General features: G+C 37.1%; 1 protein-coding gene and 1 non-coding gene across 10 annotated transcripts in view; one reads left to right on the top strand and one right to left on the bottom strand.

Annotated features, from left to right (window-relative positions):
* The window catches only part of LOC127814199 (uncharacterized), a 117,654-nt gene that overhangs the window by 21,589 nt on the left and 75,287 nt on the right, over positions 1-20,778 (top strand). For 3 of the 9 annotated variants that reach the window (XM_052355538.1, XM_052355539.1, XM_052355533.1), the window contains 2 exons: positions 1,682-1,816; positions 1,921-2,016. The exons of 5 other annotated variants lie outside the window; for them this stretch is intronic. In XM_052355538.1, coding sequence (XP_052211498.1) covers positions 1,682-1,816; positions 1,921-2,016 — 231 coding nt within the window. Of the gene's footprint in view, positions 1-1,681; positions 1,817-1,920; positions 2,017-2,244; positions 2,386-6,413; positions 6,475-6,609; positions 7,144-20,778 lie in introns of those variants that run through there. One more of the 9 variants, XM_052355542.1, reaches the window with a different exon arrangement.
* On the bottom strand, positions 12,738-12,841 carry LOC127787780 (small nucleolar RNA R71). Its single transcript, XR_008020241.1, has one exon. It is a non-coding gene; the product is annotated as a small nucleolar RNA R71 (small nucleolar RNA).

Here is a 20,778-nt window from a genome sequence, read left to right as displayed (position 1 = left end):
AAAATTTCCTCATAAGTGTGTTATACTGTTTATGATATAACTTTGATGGGACTCTCTTATGCAATATTGGTGGTCATAGAACAATAAGTGTGATGTAGAACCCAAACCAAAAGAAACAAAAGTAATCCTAATTACTCAAAACCAATATCAATATTCCATATTATTTATCAAAATCTGTTCTTCAATACTTCCTTGAAGGATTATTAATGGACAAGTAATAGATATAAACCTATTCTAACAAGAATTCCTTTCTAACTAGGATTCCTTTCTAGGATGTAAAAGAAATTAAAAGGAACTAGGAAACAAATTAAAATAAAGAAATTAATATTGTTAACTTTTATGTGTAAAATATTATTTTTCGAAATATTTATCTCTATGATCTTCATCATTCTCCCTTGGTTGAAAATAACTCAGATCCGATAAGTTGGATTGTAAATACCACTCTAAGAGCTCAGGATCTAGGACTCAAAAATCCTCTTCACTAATTGAAGTGTTATCAGAATCTGGTTGATCTTTCCATTTAACAAGAAAACAACAATAACACCACCTTGAGAAGAAGCCACAATCTCATCATCAAGCACAACATCAATCACATCCTTTTGCTGCTATATGCGTGGCATACAAGGAACTTGGTGACCTGCAAGAACACTAGTAGGCAAGAGAGGAGGCTCAAATGTGCCTCGGTAAGGAGCTAAATCTTCCACATTGAAAACAAAACTAATATTCATATTATTAGGGAAGTTGAGTAAATAAGCATTAGGTCCAAGTTTTCGAATGATAGGAAAGGGCCCACTAGTTCGAGCATGTAGTTTCTTGAAGGAATGTTTAGGGAAGCACTCAGGTCGAATACAAATCATGACATAGTCACCCTCGTTAAATTTTCGAGCCCTATGATGTACATCAGCAGCAAGTTTATGGTCAACATGGTGTACATCAGCAGCAAGTTTCTTTTGGTTCAGTTGCATCAAAGAGCTTGGTTATTTTCAATGTCAAAGTTAGAAATTTGAAGGGTCTGATTCATGGTGTGTTTAGTTCATCCAAGGATTCATTCACATTGTTTTATATGCATGCAAGTTCATGTCCAGTGACTGGGAACATGTTTGGTTCAAAGCCAGAGGTATCAAGGTATATCAACACCGACTGCGTTTCGCAACAAAAAGGAATTGGCCCTTTTGGTGCTAGCAATGTTCATTCAAAATATCCTCAAGTTAATTTTCTGTAATGATTTTATACAAATTGATTGCTTGGTATTTGTTTGCAATCAGATATTCAATTTCAAAAGTGAGTTCATATTCATTTATCAGATCCTTTCTTTATTCTAAGAGAATCATGTACCGTCATTTTTGTGATATCATGAGGTTTTAAATTAAAAATAGAAGTATTTAATACTCAGTAAGACCTTCGTGCAATCTGCTATCCAGTTCTAGCAATTTCCATTGAACGATTCAGTTATATCTGGCTCAGAAGGCTGTTTTTACTTTGATGTTGCCTTGATGAAACTGTCCATCCAATGTTGTATATACTGAAATGTTACTGTTGAAGAAGCTGATAAGGGAAAACTTCACTTGATTATAAATTTTTAATGCCTTACAGTCTTCAAGGAAATCCATAATTGCGGTATATGTTAGATACTAGGTTTAATTAGTTTACCATTTTTACGTTGAATTTCCAATGGTTTCAGCTTAAGATGGAACAATTAACTGGAGCTGAAACTTCTATGGATCTGGAGGGATCTCAAAATATGAAAACACCAAAGGGGATAAGTTGTGCACTGAAACAGAATCAAGTAACCTTTAGCGATCAGTCTTTGAGAAAGGTTGGTTCCAGAGTCAAATTATCCAATATTAGTTTTGATAGATTGCATATTTGTGCATTCTCTTAACAGTGGATCAAATTCTAATTCTTGTAAGTGATAAATAGGTTGTGATTGCGATGACGACACCTGATGAGCTACCTCCAGGATGGATAAAAGAAATCAAAATTGAAAAGAAGGGAAATGGAATCAGAAAAGACCCGGTACTGAATCTTGTATTTCATTGATATATTTTCATTTTGTGTTGCTTGTTCGATCCCCCTCCTTTCCACACATGGACCACGTGTGTAATTTGTTGGAATGGATGAGGCATCATACCAAATCTTGCTTTTGTTGCATTGTGAATTAATTGGAGTTCGGGGCTCTATACTTACAACCCTTACAGAATTTAAAATGTTTCGTGGATCTTAGTGGACTTCTAATTATTACAGTACTACACCGATCCTGTAAGTGGATATGTATTCCGTTCCATGAAAGATGCTTTGCGCTATTTGGAAACTGGAGACATTAGTAGGTGCTCTATAAAACCAAAGAAGAGGGAAGATGTGGGATTTTTAAACCAAGAGGCCTCTGTAAGTGTACATTTTTGCTTTGTGCCCCTTTTCATGGTTGCTTTATCAATTTCTTTATGTTTGTGTTTCTCATCAGTATCAGAGTCATGATTTCTCTATTGTGCTGAACTTGAGCTATGATTGGTTATGGTTTTTGTGGATTGTGTAACATCTTTTTTGAATTACTAGTTAACTGAAGGAGTATAATGTCAATAAGCATGGTGAAATTGAGAAAACTGATGGTAAGATTTGTTAAGCGCATGATCACTCAAAAGGAAATTTGTTTTGAAGTGACATTACATGATATGACAAATGCAGCACTAAAATTTCCTCATAAGTGTGTTATACTGTTTATGATATAACTTTGATGGGACTCTCTTATGCAATATTGTTGGTCAAAGAACAATAAGTGCCTTGGTTATTTCTAATGTCAAATTTAGAAATTTGAAGGGTTTGATTACATGGTGTGTTTAGTTCATCCAAGGATTCATTCACATTCTTTTATGTATTGACGCAACGTGTAGCGCGTGTGTGAAAAAAAATACCAAAATAAACCCTTAAAAGAACAAATTTCAATGGCTAAAGCTTGACTTTCAAGAAGACGCAAAAATAAGACTGTTTTGCTAAGAAAACCCAAATAGGTTGCTGAAATTTGATTGAGAAAAACTTGATTACAAACTCTAGGTCCTAGGCATATTTATAGTGTTTGGTTAATCCAAATCCATCTAATATTTGTAAACAAAATCCAACTAGAATTCTAATAGAAATAAATCATAATCAAACATGAAATAGAATTCTAAATCAAGTAGAATCCTAAAATATATGAAGTATTAAAATACTATTTACTACTATTTCAGTGCTACTGTTCCGGCGCTATTGTTCCGGTTTAGTCAGGTCAACCTTGGGCCGGATTTTGATTGGTGACCGCATCATTCACCTTCACTTGAGAAAAAATTTGACCTCAAATTTTGATCCAAGTAGGACAAATCCATGTCTGACAAGTACAAAGAGATATTAGCCACATTGAATGTTTGGAAATACCCATATGATTAGGCAAATCTACAACATAAGCATTATCATTGGTCTTCTTTGGAATCTTGTAAGGACCATATTTCTTTGGCTTGAGCTTGTTTTGCTTTCTTGCTGGAATTCGTTTCTTTTCCAAAAATATCATGATTTCATCCCCAACCTCAAATATCTTGTGCTTCTTATGCTTGTCAACTGTCGCCTTGTACTTCTTATTTGTGCAACTTTTGCTTGACATCGTCTTGAACTGCCTGAACTTTTCTGCTAAGGGAACATACGCAAAGACAATCCTTCCTCTCTTAGCCCTATCTTCGTTGGCATGGGTCCAACCATCACCATTTTTGTTGTCCTCTGCCTCCATTGTATTATTATTGTTAGATTGAGGATGTTGAACCTTCCATCTTGAGCGCTTCTCTAATCTGGTAGATCTTATCATAGGTCCTTCTCCTCTCATCAATTTTCTTGATTTTGACTACTTAACAGCTTTCACATTCATCCATAGATTTTTCTTGCCTGGAGAAGAATTCTTTTGCAACTGTTTCGAATAGAGGCTTAATCCATAACTACCAGCAGTCTCTCCATCACTTGAAATATTGATGCTTGTATCCTCCTTTGGTCCAGGCACTCAATCAGCTATAGTGATAGTTGCTACAACATTCTTAGTTTCGGAATCTAATTTCAAATTAATATCAAAAGCAATTGTGCTACCTGAGTTAACTAGCTTGGGAGATCTAACACCCCTATTCACAAAGAAACCCCTGTGACCATCTTGCTTTTGCAATCGCAAAGGTGAATATGTTCCTATTGCCTTCGATTCAACCACGCTAGAGCCTGAATGAACTGTAGAAGGATTTGCTACCATGGCCTCCATCTCGTTTACAGTCGCAAGCCGATCAGAGGAAACACTATCCTTGGATTGCGAAGTAATGCTTGAGCCATCGGGACTAGAAAATACCCCAGTATGAGTTAACAACCTTGGAGTTTCTGTCATGTTAGCAGCATAAACCAGACCTGAGTTTACAAACGTTGAGGTTTTTGGGACAACATAATGTTCGAGATCAACCTCCAAACTCAACGAAAAACCATTCTTTAGTTTATACTCATTGTTTCCCCAATGGTTGTGTTGTTGCGCATTTCTCCTAACCCTTTTACCACTAGGGTTGGCTATCATACGACCAAGATCACCCTTATCGTCACTATCATCCATCATTGGTCTTCTAGGATTAATGAGGACAGGATTAATGGTTGGTCTTCCTAGTTTAGCATAGTCGGCTTGATTCAGGCCATTAGTCCTGTTCTGATTATCCTTAACTCACTGTAAAACGCCCAATTAGTTGCAGATTCGCTCCAATTGCTGCTCCATTGTATGAGTTATTTCCCGTTGTTCTTCGATTGCTCTCCAAACAACGGGCAGCCCCCGATCATCGTCACGAGGTTGGTTGCTACCGTTACCTTCAAGATTGGCCATCTGATTGGTTGATGAACTGCTCTGATACCACCTAACATAGCGTATAGCGCGTGTGAAAAAAACACACCAAAATAAACCCTTGAAAGAACAAACTTCAATGGCCGAAGCTTGGCTTTCAAGAAGACGCAAAAACAAGACTGTTTTGCTAAGAAAACCCAAATAGGTTGCTGAAATTTAATTGAGAAAAACTTGATTACAAACTCTAGATTCTAGGCATATTTATAGTGTTTGGCTAATCCAAATCGATCTAATATTTGTAAAAAAAATCCAACTAGAATTCTAATAGAAATAAATTCTAATCAAACATGAAATAGATTCCTAAATTAAGTAGAATTCTAAAATATATGAAGTATTAAAATATTATTTACTACTATTTTAGTGTTACTGTTCTGACGCTATTGTTCCAGTTTAGTCAGGTCGACCTTGGGCCGGGTTTTGATTGGTGACCGCATTATTACCTGACACAACGTGTAGCGCGAGTGTGAAAAAAACACGCTAAAATAAACCCTTGAAAGAACAAATTTCATTGGCCAAAGCTTGGCTTTCAAGAAGATACAAAAATCCAAATAGGTTGCTGAAATTTGATTGAAAAAAACTTGATTACAAACTCTAGATTCTAGGCATATTTATAGTGTTTGGCTAATCCAAATCCATCTAATATTTGTAAACAAAATCCAACTACAATCCTAATAGAAATAAATTCTAATTAAACATGAAATAGAATTCTAAATCAAGTAGAAACATGAAGTAGAATCCTAAATCAAGTAGAATCCTAAAATATATGAAGTATTAAAATACTATTTACTATTATTTCAGTGTTACTGTTCCGGCGCTATTGTTCCGATTTAGTCAAGTTAACCTTGGGCTGAGTCTTGATTGGTGATCACATCATGTACCTAGATGACTGTGCAAGCTCATGTCCGCATATATCAGAAAGGGGCCTAGAAATGCTTTTTGTATTTCAAAATTTGCAAGGTTCAATTTTTCATGCATGCTTTAGTCTTGTTCCATGCGGATACAGATTTGGGCACAACGGAAATTATAAGCCAACTTTGCTAATATTATGCATCTAACCGCTGGTGTTAAAGTATTTTCAATGAAAGCTTACAATTTACAGCATATGACCATTTAATGAATTAAGTAGAGACTTCTTGAAGTGTCTTTATTACGTTAGCTCCCATTAGGCCACTGGTAGCTCGTTAAAATTTCAGTATTCAAATATCATTATTTAGAGTGGCTAGAAGGTGAGCAAAACAACCTATATTAGATTTAATCTATGCTTCATTCTTACCTGATACTGTTTTATCCTCAACTAAGATGACATCTTATTCCAAGTTTTCTGAACTTTTTCATGAGATTTAGAAAATGAAATTCCAGTTTATGAACTTAGCAAAAAAAAAAAAATCCAGCTTATGAAGCCAACATTTGTTGCGACCATTGGATATCTATGTTGTCACCTGTTTACAGTCCAATTCTCATTAGTTTCTAGTACACTATTGATCAAAGTTTCTGGTATTCTGAGAATGTCTGTTTGCCTGTTTTGTATGTAAAATAGCTTTCATCTGCTACTAACATGGAGAAACCGGTGAACCATACAATTAGAGGACGTCTCAAAGGTAAGGGGTCCATCATGCCGTACCCATATGTGTGGTTATGATTCACTTGCATTAGTCAGAACAAGTGAAGGTCGTGTTCAGGTATCCACAGCAATTACATCTGCTTCTCTCTCAGGTAGAAATTTCTTGCTGCAGGTTCCCCCTCTACTGGGATAGTGCTGGAGGAGAAATCAATAGAGAATGACAAGAGAGAGAATAACAGCAGCAACGTGCAGAGGGACTCCACCAAATCAATGAAAGAGCATGCACTTGCTCCCCCGCGCAGGTCTTCAAAAAGACTTGCGGGTCTCAAACCCGAGCAGGCAGTTCACTTGGCATTAGATGAGCTGCGGCTAGAAACCCCATTGAACCGAAGCTAGAGGGTTCCCAAAACGAAAAAAAAAAAAAAACAAGCAAGGTCTCCTAAGTCGCACAGCCAAGAGGAAGAAGAAAGGCTTGAGAGGGGGTTCTGCGAAAAAGGTTAAAGATACAAAGATAGTTTGGATAGTAGTGGTAAGTTGCTTAGTTGTTGTGGATCCAACTCTAAATTCTAGAAAATGATACATATGTTAAAGGGTGTAACTCCTTGGTTGGTTTGAAGAGCTTGTGATTGCTTATTCACATTTAGAAATGTTGAAAAGATGGTGTTAAATAGCTCTGTTAGTATATCCATGGACGGTGATACATCAACAGGAAAAGGGGGGACAATCGGCAAAAGGGTCATTTTGCCTGGTTGGTAGATATTTTTGCTCCCCCCCCTTTTTTTTTTGTTGATAAATTGCATTGAGATCTTATATAGTTTGAGCCATTTATACAGAGATTTTTTTTTTATAATTTTAAAATTAAAACTAATTATAGAGGCCGTGTAATTTTTAATTTTTTTTTTGTTTTGTTTAGACGCCACTTTTGTCACTAGCAGCACCAATTAAATCTTAATTAAATTCAATTAAATTAATTAGATTTTAATAAAATTAAATAAAAATAAAAATACATCAAATTAAAAGAATGCTTGCTAGAAATAGAAAAATCGTTGGCGAGGGGAACCCATAAGATTTGGAGAAGATGAGACTTGAAAGGGAGGGGAGAAAGGATGGCAGTGGTAGCTAGACAGAGAGTGGAAGGAAGGAAGAAGAGAGTACAATAGAGGACAAAGAAATGTAGAGTAGAGTAGAGGGGTTAATTGTGGGTGGGGGAGGACACATTTATGGCTGTGTGTGGCATGGTATGGTGGTGAATTCGGGAATGACTTTCTATTGTATAGAGAGAGATAATTAGAGGGGAGAAAGTGAGAGAAGAGTGGGGTTTGTCATGGTGGATCAAACAAGGTGGCACTTTTAGTATAATGCCAGTTGCGGGTGGTCATTAATTACCTCAAAATCAAATTATAGGCCACTCCTTGCCCAATATTACCCTTTTCTTGTAAGTTGGTTTTAAGGTTTAATTTGATATTTTACTTTGAAGCTCTTGTCTTTGTCTGCTCTTGTCTTTGGGATGATTTAAATAGAACTATAACAAAAAGGCCACTATAATAATAAAATTAAAAACAAAATCTGAATATTGCATGATAAACCTCTGCAAATTAAGGAAACAACATGTTTGGATTGTTATCCTATTCCTATTCCTAGACTCGCTCTAAGCGTAAGCAATTTAATTTAATATTCAAAGTCCTTGGAAACCAAATATATATATATATATATATATGTCTGTAAACAATTACCAGCTTTAAAATTTGTTCAATCCTCTCAATCTCAAACCATCATCTCATCTTATCACAATAATAACACATTTTAGTTTTTTTTTTCTCTCTTATATTTTTAGAAGAAAACAGAAAATGGTGTTTACTTCTTATTTTTTCTCTTATAGTCAATGTATTTTTAATATTACCAACAACATTTTAATTCTATTAATAACACTCACTGTATCTCCCAATCAAAATAACTTCATATATTGGCAAACCAACATAACTCACACACAGTCGCCACTACAAGAAAAATGGTCATTGTTGGTGTAAAAAAAATCATCGACAGTGATAATCTTTTATTGGTGGTAATAGAAAACCGTCACCAAAAATTTATACCACCGATGAATGCGTGGACTCTTTCACAGTGAATTCTATCGTTGAAGCCGAATATATGGCGGCATGTGATATTACTAAATAAGTTATTTGAATTAAAAAATTTATTTCCAAATTGGAGTTGTTTTGTCCATTCAGTCACCAATATCTTTATATTGTGATAATAATTGAGCTATTGCACAGGCTCAAGAACTACGATCTAATTAAAAGTTCAAACACATTAAACGTCGGTTTCATCTTATTCGGGAGATTATTGCACATGGAGACGTGCATTTGCAGAAAATACTTTCAACATATAATTTAGCTAACCCACTTACCAAGGCTATAACTAAGTCACAACTTGATCGCCATCTTGAGAAGATGGGTATTCAATGCTTGCTGATGATGTTGCACTAGTCTTGTAGTTTATACTTAATGTATATTAGCATTAGTACAAGTGAGAGATTGTTAGTGATATATCTTAATACTAGATTTAGATGATATCTAGTATATGTATAATATATATGATGTATCTTTGTATATCTTTATAAAAGCAAGTTTTTCATTATTCATTACTCTCTACTTTGTTGTACGAATAAGTTCCTAAATTTCATATTTGATAATTTTATTCTTAAGGTGTTAAGAATATGTGACGAGATTATCCCGTAATGGGATTTCTTAAATATTTCTAGTACTTAGATTAGTCGGAGAGGACTCTGATTAATCCATTATGGACTGGCACGTAGTTTACTATTTTAATTAGTATGAGATACCAATGATTAAGGGTGGTGAGTCACATACCATATAACATATGATGTTTATAGTAAACTCATGGGTGATTATTGGAAAACAACGCACTAAATATGACATTGATGATTGATCACATGGCATGGTGGATAATGATCTTGTCATCAAGTTGTGATTATGTAACTGATCATTTGACTTAAATTGACATAGTTGTCTTGTGTATTAGTGTACGAGATTTGCTAATGCATCAAACTATCCAATTGCGAGGTGGGGACATTCATCTATATGGTCTCGTATTGCTGATGCATGAAGGCAAGTGCTCATGGATAGGATCCATCACCCTTATTAAAATGAGACGAACGTCCTATGTGGTCTACCATTAGTGTGACGAGAAAGTCCTTGTCTAAGGCAATATGATTAATCAGGAAAGAGTTTCCTGAAGTGTCATTTAGTCACACTAATAAGATTTGACACATAGTTACTGAGTTTGTGAGTTTATCATACCATGAGTCTCGCTCGGTTGATATGTTGAGTGATGAAATGATTGTATTACCCGATAATTGACAACTGCTATAGGCTCATTTGAAGTTAGACTTCATTACATTCTATATTGTTCTAGGTCGTTGCTAAGCGCTATTAGGACCTTTCAGAACATTACGAGAATATGGAAAGATTCTCAAGACAGGTCGAAGGATTCGACTGACGTCAAAAAAGGTTTTTACTTTATCTGATTGCTATTAGGCAGTGAACCTAGAAAATCACACATCCTATAACGTGACATATGGTATCAGCACTTTGCACCTATCGTGTTTTTGACATCATTAATGGTTAATGGTTGATTTTGATTATGTCATTAAGTGTTAATGATGTGGTTCGTTAAAAGTTAATGAATCGATTATCATTTTTTTAAGATAGCATTAAGAGTGTTGACTATTTTAGCTTAAACGATCAACTGTCCAAAATAGTCGACAACCTGAGAAAGTCGGTTGACCGATTTTTCAAGTGTTGGAACATGATTGACCATCTTGAATGGAATGGTCAACCGTTTTTTCCACCTGAGTCCAATTAGTGGATTACACATGTCATTTGGCTGAGAGAGTTGGGTGGAAATTGAGGAGGCTTTGATAGAGCGCATATTTTCATATTATTTAGCCCTCATATTTAGTCTTTTTGCACGTTAGTTGTGTCATTTTATTCATCTTGATTTTGTTTTATTTTATCTTATAGGAATTGGGCTTCACACTGTTTTATCTTATTTTGGACAGATTTGGGCTTCCTGGGTCATGAGGAATTTTGATGGCAAGAAGGGAAACAAGGAGATTGGAGACAAAGAAGCAAAATTGTGCTCATAGATTTGACCTTTTGTGCTTCTTTCAAGTTTTTGGCCAAGTTATAATCCCAGAAGGTGAATGATGTCTTCAGAGATATTGTAGAGGACTTCTTGGGATTTCTGGAATGGTATTGTATGTCCAAATCCAAGTTCGTTTGGGCCTCCAAACATCGCTTCAAAGTCGGGACCAGAAAGTTGGGTCAAATTAGGAAAGCTGCACAGATGCTGAATCTTTAAAAGGCCATAACTTGGGCGTCCGATATCCAAATCAAGTGATTTAAAAACCCAAATTCATCTAATCTTCCTGATATACAATTTTTATGAGGTTTCGAAGCCCAGAACGCACGTTATACTATTCGAAATCGGCTGTGAAGTTGCGATAACTTAGGGTTTCCTCCCTAAGCTCTATTTAAGCACATTAAGTGGCCGATTTTGGGGAATTCTTTTCTCACGTGAACAGTAGCCGATTTTCCTTTTTCTCCATTGTTCTTGTCAAGATGGAAGGCTAAGGATTTTGTAACCGGTTGCATGCCATACTCCTTATCTGGTTTAAATATTTGGACGTTTTTGTATATCTATTTTCATCTTTAATCTTATGGTTTTGTTTCTTTGCTTCTTCTCAAGTGTGTATGTATTTTATGCGATCGTACGAATGCATGCATGATGCTTGGGCAGATTTGACTAATAGGCTCGATTGGGGTATTTGTTTGCAAGAAACAACATAAACTTAGTGGGCGATTGTTTATGTCGGTTTTAGATCTGTGTGCTAAAAGAAATTGAAACTTGTATATTGATCAAGAAGATCTTTTGTGATTTTTATATTTGTTTCGATTTAGTCTTTGGCGATTGTCAAGCATATTTTGTTAGATCTGGGGATTAAAGATAAATAGGTTCTTTATATGGTGGATGATGATAACCGGGTAGGGAGGAAAGGTTGCAACTGGTTGCATCTCGGTTTACTGTCTTCGTGTTTATTTTGTTTTCTGTTTTTCACCAAATCCCCCCCCGTTTAGTCTTATTTTGACAGATCCGTTTGAGGTTCGTTGGGAGACGACTTTGGGTTGCACCCTTGCTGCAAATCAAAATCATTATTCATCTAATTTATCGGTGTTCGACAGCACCGATCAGATTTTGGCGCCGTTGCCGGGGAACCGTCAATCTTTTCTACCATAACAAGATTTGTTTTCTGTCTTTCTTTTTCTTTTTCTTTTTAATTCTCTTTCATTCTTTGTTGCTTTCTTTTGTTGCTTCTTTGTGTCTTGCTCGTTGGTTTCTCTTTTCTTTTGTTTCTTTGTTCATTCTTTGTGTTTTTCTTTCGGTTTGCTTGTTTTCTATTTTTTGCCATAAACAACACTGTTCACCACCGACGACTATCTCGGAATGCCCTGATTTTTGGTGTCCAAAGGAATGGGGGTGTGGGGAGAAATAGTCACTGATCTTCAGTGAGGAGGGCGTATTTTGGCCAAAATCCAACGTTTAGACCACTTTTTGGGCCATTTTGTGTTTTCTTGGTGTGTTTATGTGATTTTTCCTTGTGTGTTTTATTTTGTTTTTGTTCTTGTTGATATTTAATGCATGACAAGATCATCTAAGGGTGACCTAATTGATTTAGATCCAGAAATTGATAGAACCCTTAGGCGACAGGCAAGAGAACTTAGATCCCAAGATAGGGCAGTGACTAATAGTGTCTTTCCCATTGTTTCTGATACTGTGTTCGAGTTCCAACCTAAACTGATCAATATGGCCGCCAATGAAAACAATGGTAATGAGAATAGGAATAATGGGAATAATGCTAACCGAAGTATTAGAGAATTGGCTGCCCCTGATGTGCATTATCAACCCTTGTGTATTCAGTATCCCCAATTGGAGGCAAACTTTGAACTGAAATCTGGATTGATACATTTGCTTCCTAAGTTTCATGGTCTTGCATGTGAAGATCCACACAAGCATTTGAAGGAGTTTCATGTTGTATGCTCCACCATGAGGCCGCCAGGGGTTGATGAAGAACAAATAAAGCTAAGGGCATTCCCTTTCTCTCTTGATGGAGCTGCTAAAGACTGGTTGTATTACTTGCCACCTGCTGCCATTACCAATTGGGATGGCCTGAGGAGAATATTTTTGGAGAAGTTCTTCCCTGCTTCCAGGACAGCAGCCATCCGGAAGGACATTTGTGGCATTCGACAGATAGATGGAGAAAGCTTGCATGAGTATTGGGAGAGATTCAAGAAGCTGTGTGCTAGTTGCCCTCATCATCAGATAAGTGACCAGCTCCTCATTCAATATTTTTATGAAGGTTTGCTCCCCATGGACAGGTATTTAGTGGATGCTGCATCTGGAGGAGCCTTAGTGGAAAAGACACCAGCTGCAGCCTGGGACTTAATTTCAAAGATGGCTCAAAATGCACAACAATTTGGTACCAGGTTGAACACTCCCATGAAGACTGTCAATGAGGTTGGTTTTGCTGCACCTATGGACCAAAGGAGAATAGAAAATAGGCTGGAGGAACTCACTTCAATGGTTCGCCAGTTAGCCCTTGATCGAAACCAGCCCCAGCAGGTATGTGGCATTTGTTCATTATCTTCACATGTAACTGATCAGTGCCCACAATTGCAGGATAACACAGAATCATGCAATGGAATCTTCCCTGGAAGACCATTTCAGCACCAGCCACAACAGAGTAGGTATGATCCCTATGCTCCCACCTACAATCTGGGCTGGAGAGACCATCCCAACTTCAGATATGGGGGTGCTTCAACTCAACCATTCCAACAGAGGTTCAATGCACCGGGTCAGAGTAATGCCACACCAATGAAGCAACAAGCACAGACATTACCCAAGACAGAACTAAGCTTGAATGACATAGTGCAGCAATTGGCTACCAATACTCTCAAATTCCAACAACGGACTGACACCACCATACAGAATTTGGAGACACAGATTGGGCAGTTAGCAACTAACATAAATGAGCTAAGGAGTCAAGACTCGGGTCAGCTACCTTCACAGTCAATATCCAATCAAAAGGGGAATGTGAGTGCGATCATGCTGCGTAGTGGTAAAGAAGTGGATGTTCCAGAGAAGGCACAAGAAGAAACTGGTAGAAAAGAAGAGCAGCAGCCCAATTCCAGCTATCAAGAACAAGGAGAGTCTTCCAACAACCAGCCCCTGCCATTCCCACATCGAGCAACACAAAACAAGAAAAGAGCAGAGGCCGAATTAGATAAAGAGATTCTGGAGACATTCCAGAAAGTGGAAGTCAATATACCCCTCCTTGAAGCCATCAGACAGATCCCCAAGTATGCAAAATTTCTCAAAGATTTGTGTACGCACAAGAGGAGATTAAGAGGGAACAAACAAGTCAACCTTGGGAGGAATGTTTCAGCTCTCATACAACCTGCCATGCCAAGGAAGTGCAAAGATCCAGGGACGTTTTCCATTCCTTGTACTATAGGAGACATGCAATTTAGTAATGCTTTGCTAGATTTAGGTGCATCCATTAATGTTATGCCTAACTCTATCTATGCTTCTTTGCAGTGTGGTCATTTGAAGCCAACAGGAGTGGTTGTCCAGCTAGCTAATAGAAGCACAGCCTACCCCTCTGGAGTCTTGGAGGATGTCCTGGTTAAGGTTAAGGATTGTATCTTCCCTGCTGATTTTTATGTTTTAAATATGGAAGATGACAATTTGCATGAGCATGCACCTCTCATCCTAGGTAGACCATTTTTAAAAACTGAAAGGACTATCATCAATGTGCATGAGGGTACACTTTCCATGGAATTTGCTGGTAGCACAATTCATTTTAACATACTTGATGCCATGAAATGTCCCCCTGAAGATCATTCCACTTTGCAAGTTAACTTGATTCAATTGTTGGTTGATGAAGCATGCATTAAGTCTTGTGATTTGATTGATGCATTCCCCACTATTCATGACCTTCCAGATTCCTTCATCTGTCCTGATTGTAGTAATAAGAGTGATCCATGTGATGCATGTTCTGAGATTGCTGCATTTCTAGATAATCATGATTCTGATATTCAAATTGAGCATGCACAATCTGATTCTTATACTTCTCCTGGGGAGGATAGTGTTTCTACTGACCATGTTGAATAGGTAGACAGTACCCTTGAGATAAAGGCAAGCAGGTTAGTCCCTTCATTGCAGCAGCCACCATCCCTTGAGTGCAAGCCTTTGCCCAAGCATCTCAAGTATGCCTTCTTGGAGGATGGCGAGAAGCTGCCAGTCATCATCGCCAATAACTTGCAGCCTAACCAAGAGAAAAGATTGCTGGATCTACTCAGGAGGAACAAACGAGCAATAGGATGGACCTTGGCGGACATACCAGGTATTAGTCCTTCTTTGTGCATGCACAGAGGAGACTCAATCCCACCATCCTAGATGTGGTCAAGAAAGAGGTAAGTAAGTTACTTTCGGTTGGTATCATTTATCCTATCTCTGATAGCAAGTGGGTGAGTCCAGTGCAGGTTGTCCCCAAGAAGATAGGTTTCACAATGGTGGCTAATGAAAGAAATGAGCTAGTGCCCATGAGAGTGCAGAACAGCTGGAGGGTCTGCATCGACTATAGGAAGCTCAACCAAGCAACCAGAAAATATCATTTTCCCCTTCCATTCATCGACCAAATGTTGGAAAGGTTAGCAGGTTTGGCATTCCCAGGGCCATCATCAGTGATCAAGGATCCCACTTCTGCAACAGAAAGATGCAATCCATGCTTCGAAAGTATGGAGTTTTACATAAAGTGGTGATGCCCTACCATCCACAGACCAATGGGCAGGCTGAGGTTTCAAACAGAGAGATCAAGCAGATTCTAGAGAAGACAGTCCAGCCCAACAGGAAAGACTGGAGCCAAAGGTTGGAAGATGCACTTTGGGCCTACCGCACGGCCTACAAGACTCTGATCGGCATGTCCCCATATCGACTGATCTTTGGAAAAGCATGTCATCTGTCGGTAGAGATCGAGCATAAGGCCTATTGGGCGGTGAAGCAATGCAACATGAACATGAAAGAAGCTGGTTCCCAGCGGAAGCTTCAATTGCAAGAGCTTGAGGAATTGAGGTTAGAGGCATATGAGAACTCCAGGATCTACAAGGAAAAGACCAAAGATGCACACGACAAATTGATTGCCAAGAAAGAGTTCAACGTTGGCAATAAAGTCCTCCTCTACAATTCATGCCTAAAGCTGATGCCTGGTAAGTTGCGTTCTAGATGGGTTGGTCCTTTTGTGGTTACTCATGTTTTTCCCTATGGTGCAGTTGAGATCATGGACGGGTTGACTACGAAGAAATTCACAGTTAATGGGCAGAGGCTTAAACATTTCTACGAGGGCTTTACAGAACACACAGTGGAGGAGCTATCTCTCTTGGACCTTCCTCCGACTTGATACCACCAGGCTATTTTTCTCTCCTTACTTTTCTTACTTGTCCTGTACCTGATTCTTGCTGCATGCTTACATTGAGGACAATGTAATGTTTGAGTGTGGGGGGGGGAGTTTTAGAATAGAAGCTTCTTTTCAAAAAAAAAAAAAAGATTTTTGGCAAAATGAGGCAAATTGAGTTTGAAAGAATTTGGCATGATTAGAAAGTCGATCTTATCTTTTTGGGCTCTCAAGTAAATTGGCAATGAGTTTGGCTTGGTGGGTTGATTGAGGTAGTCTTCGTGAGCATATTTGTGCTCATGCATGTTCTTTCTTATGATATGCGTGCATTCACTAATTATGGGTATCACTCCAGGGCTTGTTTTGAATCTTTATTGAAGCTATCAGTGCTCGTGCATGTGAAAAGATGATTAAGGCATTCTTTCATTTTACTCGCAATCTTCTCAAAATAAAAATAAAAATAAATAATCTTAACATTCATTGCATCCCTTGATTATGGCAGCATATTAAGCAATCCTTTGGAATCAAAAGAAAAATAGATAGAAAGGCCAACGGCCAAGGTGAGATGGAGCGTAAAACGCACTCGCCAAGGTGAGATGGAGCGTAAAACGCACTCACAAAGGTTGGGATGGAGCGTAAAACGCACCCACCATTCAAAAAAAAAAAAAAAGTTTTATTTTCTGCTTGCTTAATAGTTCTTCATTGATCTTGGATTGTCTTGAATGTTTTCTTCCTAAGGTTTACTTTACTTTTCATTGTTATCTTCCTATCCTTTTCAGAGCCATGAATAAAAGTCCTTTTGATTTGCATGCAAAAAGCATTGAGAGTGGAGATTTAGAAGATGAGCATATCTGGTAGTGGAATTGTGATTGAGTGGAGTGAGGCATAGCATTTAAGGAACTTGAGAGCATATTCTTATTCTATGAGGGTCTGCTTATTTTGACTCGTCTTGCCAAGTAAAATTGCCATGCTACTTGTTTGTTTGGGAAGTGTAAGAAAGATGATCTTTGAGTGTTGAATTCCTATAAAACTTGCCGTGCCTCTCATTTTGTATTCTTCACATCCCTTTTGTTATTGAGTGTTAGTTTCTAGTGTTTTTCCCAGGAGTGCAAAAGTATAAGTGTGGGGGAATTTGATAGAGCACATATTTTCATATTATTTAGCCCTCATATTTAGTCTTTTTGCACGTTAGTTGTGTCACTTTATTCATCTTGATTTTGTTTTATTTTATCTTATAGGAATTGGACTTCACACTATTTTATCTTATTTTGGACAGATTTGGGCTTCCTGGGTCATGAGGAATTTTGATGGCAAGAAGGGAAACAAGGAGATTGGAGACAAAGAAGCAAAAGTGTGCTCATAGATTTGACCTTTTGTACTTCTTTCAAATTTTTGGCCAAGTTATAATCCCAGAACGTGAATGATGTCTTCAGGGATATTGTAGAGGACTTCTTGGGACTTCTGGAATGGTATGGTATGTCCAAATCCAAGTTCGTTTGGGCCTCCAAACATCGCTTCAAAGTCGGGACCAGAAAGTTGGGTCAAATTAGGAAAGCTGCACAGATGCTGAATCTTTAAAAGGCCATAACTTGGGTGTCCGATATCCAAATCAAGTGATTTAAAAGCCCAAATTCATCTAATATTCATGATATACAATTTTTATGAAGGGTCTGAATCCCAGAACGCATGTTATGCTATTCTAAATCGGCTGTGAAGTTGCGGTAACTTAGGGTTTCCTCCCTAAGCTCTATTTAAGCACATTAAGTGGCCGATTTTGGGGAATTCTTTTCTCACGTGAACAGTAGCCGATTTTCCTTTTTCTCCATTGTTCTTGTCAAGATGGAAGGCTAAGGATTTTGTAACCGGTTGCATGCCATACTCCTTATCTGGTTTGAATCTTTGGACGTTTTTGTATATCTGTTTTCATCTTTAATCTTATGGTTTTGTTTCTTTGCTTCTTCTCAAGTGTATGTATTTTATGCGATCGTACGAATGCATGCATGATGCTTGGGCAGATTTGACTAATAGGCTCAATTGGGGTATTGGTTTGCAAGAAACAACATAAACTTAGTGGGCGATTGTTCATGTCAGTTTTAGATCTGTGTGCTAAAAGAAATTGAAACTTGTATATTGATCAAGAAGATCTTCTGTGATTTTTATATTTGTTTCGATTTAGTCTTCGGCGATTGTCAAGCATATTTTGTTAGATCTGGGGATTAAAGATAAATAGGTTCTTTATATGGTGGATGATGATAACTGGGTAGGGAGGAAAGGTTGCAACTGGTTGCATCTCGGTTTACTGTCTTCATGTTTATTTTGTTTTCTGTTTTTCACCAAATCCCCCCTCCCCCCCCGTTTAGTCTTGTTTTGACAGATCCGTTTGAGGTTCGTTGGGAGACGACTTTGGGTTGCACCCTTGCTGCAAATCAAAATCATTATTCATCTAATCTATCGGTGTTCGATAGCCCGATCAGGCTTCAAATGGCTTCTTGAGGAAGTAAAAATCAGGTGAGATGGAGAGGGTTTTCTCTTGGCTTATTGCTCTACTCCTCCTGCTTCAGTTAAATATTACAGACAACTTAGTTGTTAAGCTAGGTTTTACCGGATAGTTTGGGTGAAATAGTTAGGTGCAAGTGACTTTGTGACCTCTGGCTAGCACGAGATTAGGGCTACGTGTTGATACCAGAAAGTTTGCTAGGTATAGACAGACTATGCCTTCCACAGCTTGAGAAGGAATTAGTCTCAATGTAGAAATAGTTTCTACAGCCACTTGACAACAAGCTACAAGTATGTTATTTATTGTATTTCATTTGATGAAATATCATGTTGCTTAAATACCCAAGCTGCATATGGTGGATGTATAATATTGCTTTCTCTATGTATGTTCGATACACAAAAAATTTCAAATTTCATTTACACCACTATGTGTCTATTCCAACACAAACAAGGTATGCTTTCTATCTTTTCAAGTCACTTCTTCTTTTTCTAAGGATTTAGGATCGAGAATAAACTACAATCAAACCAACAAACATATAAACGAACACAAAAGATTAGGACTCCTAATTTGACCGAGATTAGGAGATTAAATTTGATTGTGATTGAGATTTATCTCAAATCAAAGACTTATCTTTTTGGCTCATCTTCTAATCAAGATATAATTTTTTGTGTATATCTACAAATGAGTGTTAGGTCTATAAATAGGTGCTCAACACCCAGAAATTATTGTAGCAATATCATTTTTGTAGTACTAATATCATTATTGTGATATTTTATTCTTTTTACCCGTGATTTTTTCCAATTTGGGTTTTTCACGTTAAATTTTTGTGTTTGATGGTTTGATTGTGGTATGTTTTTCATCCTAAATTCTAACAAATTGGTATTAGAGTCGTTGGATCAAACCATCATCTTTTGGTAGATCTCAACCATCAAATTTGCAATTTCTTCATCATCTTTTTTAGCTAGGTTTTGGCTGCCTAGTAGCTGCCACTTTTGCCTCTACCCCGTTGTCGACTGTCATTGCCATTGAAAGTCTCCTTACCTTCTGTCATCACCGATGACAGCTCCAACATCCTTTGCTATCGTCGTCGTTGGCCCTATTCTCTGTTGTCATCAATCGCGTTTACCATAGTTGTCAAATCCACTGACCTTTACCATCGCCTGGCGATCATTAGCCTTCCTCCATCACCGTAAATCATTGACTCACTTAGCTTCGCCATTGCTAGTCATCCCCTCACCATCAACGATTATCGCCTTCGTTGGTGTCAGTTCGCAACCTTCATTTTCTCCAAGCATCTATTTTACCGCCAGCTCTCGTCTTCTTTAAGCATTTATTTTACCATCAGCCTCTACTTTTTTTTTTTTGCCTTCGCTCGTCGCTAATCTCCTTCACTATGGCCATCGATAGCTCCTAAACCTCCAACATTAACAAAGACCTTCCAAGCTCTTGCCCAAATATGTTGTCCAACCCAAATCTTCCTAGATCCAAACCCAAATTTGCCATCCACTTGCCTAGATCTACAAAGATCCAGATTTAGTTAGATTAAGCCTATATCTGACCCATTAGACCAAATTCGACTTATCAAATTTGTCCAGCCTAGATTTGCCTAGAATTGTTGCCCAGATCTACTATCCTAGTTTGTTTTCTATTGGGCTTTTATTTATTAATTGTTTGACGTTATTTGGGGTTATTTGATCTACGTAATGGCTACCTTAAAGTATGATATTCCATTGTTAGACCAAAATATTAGGCTGCGTTCTCTTGATTGTTTTTAAGTCATTTTTAGTTTTCGATTTTTTAAAATAATGAAAACACATTCTCTTTACTATTTTTAAAAATGCATTTTTGAAAACAAACATTTTTTTTTTAAAGAAAACTCAAAACAACAAAAGGTTGTTTTGAGTGTTTTTATCCAAAACAAATTCTAAACTCAAAATACATTTATTTATTTATTTATTCATATTTTATTATTGTAATGGGAAAAATATTACAAAATTCATAAAATTTAAAATGTATATATTTTTTAATAATATATTAATATTAAATATTTCTAATTTACTAAATAATCAAATTTATTAAATAAAATATCATTAAAAAATTATTTTTAAAATTTCAAAGAGAACACATTTTTTAATTTTCTGTTTTGAGAAATAGTTTTTTAAAATCACAAAGAGAACGCACTTTTAATTTTCTAAAAATAGACTACCAAAATAGAAAACTGAAAATAAATTCAAAATTAAAAATTAAAAATCAAAGAGAACACAGCCTTAGATTCTCACTATGGCAGGTTGAGATAACTACAATTTTGTCAT

Source organism: Diospyros lotus, chromosome 12 (genome assembly GCF_014633365.1).
Source record: "Diospyros lotus cultivar Yz01 chromosome 12, ASM1463336v1, whole genome shotgun sequence".
Lineage (NCBI taxonomy): Eukaryota > Viridiplantae > Streptophyta > Magnoliopsida > Ericales > Ebenaceae > Diospyros > Diospyros lotus.
This window is presented reverse-complemented; position numbering and strand designations above follow the sequence as displayed.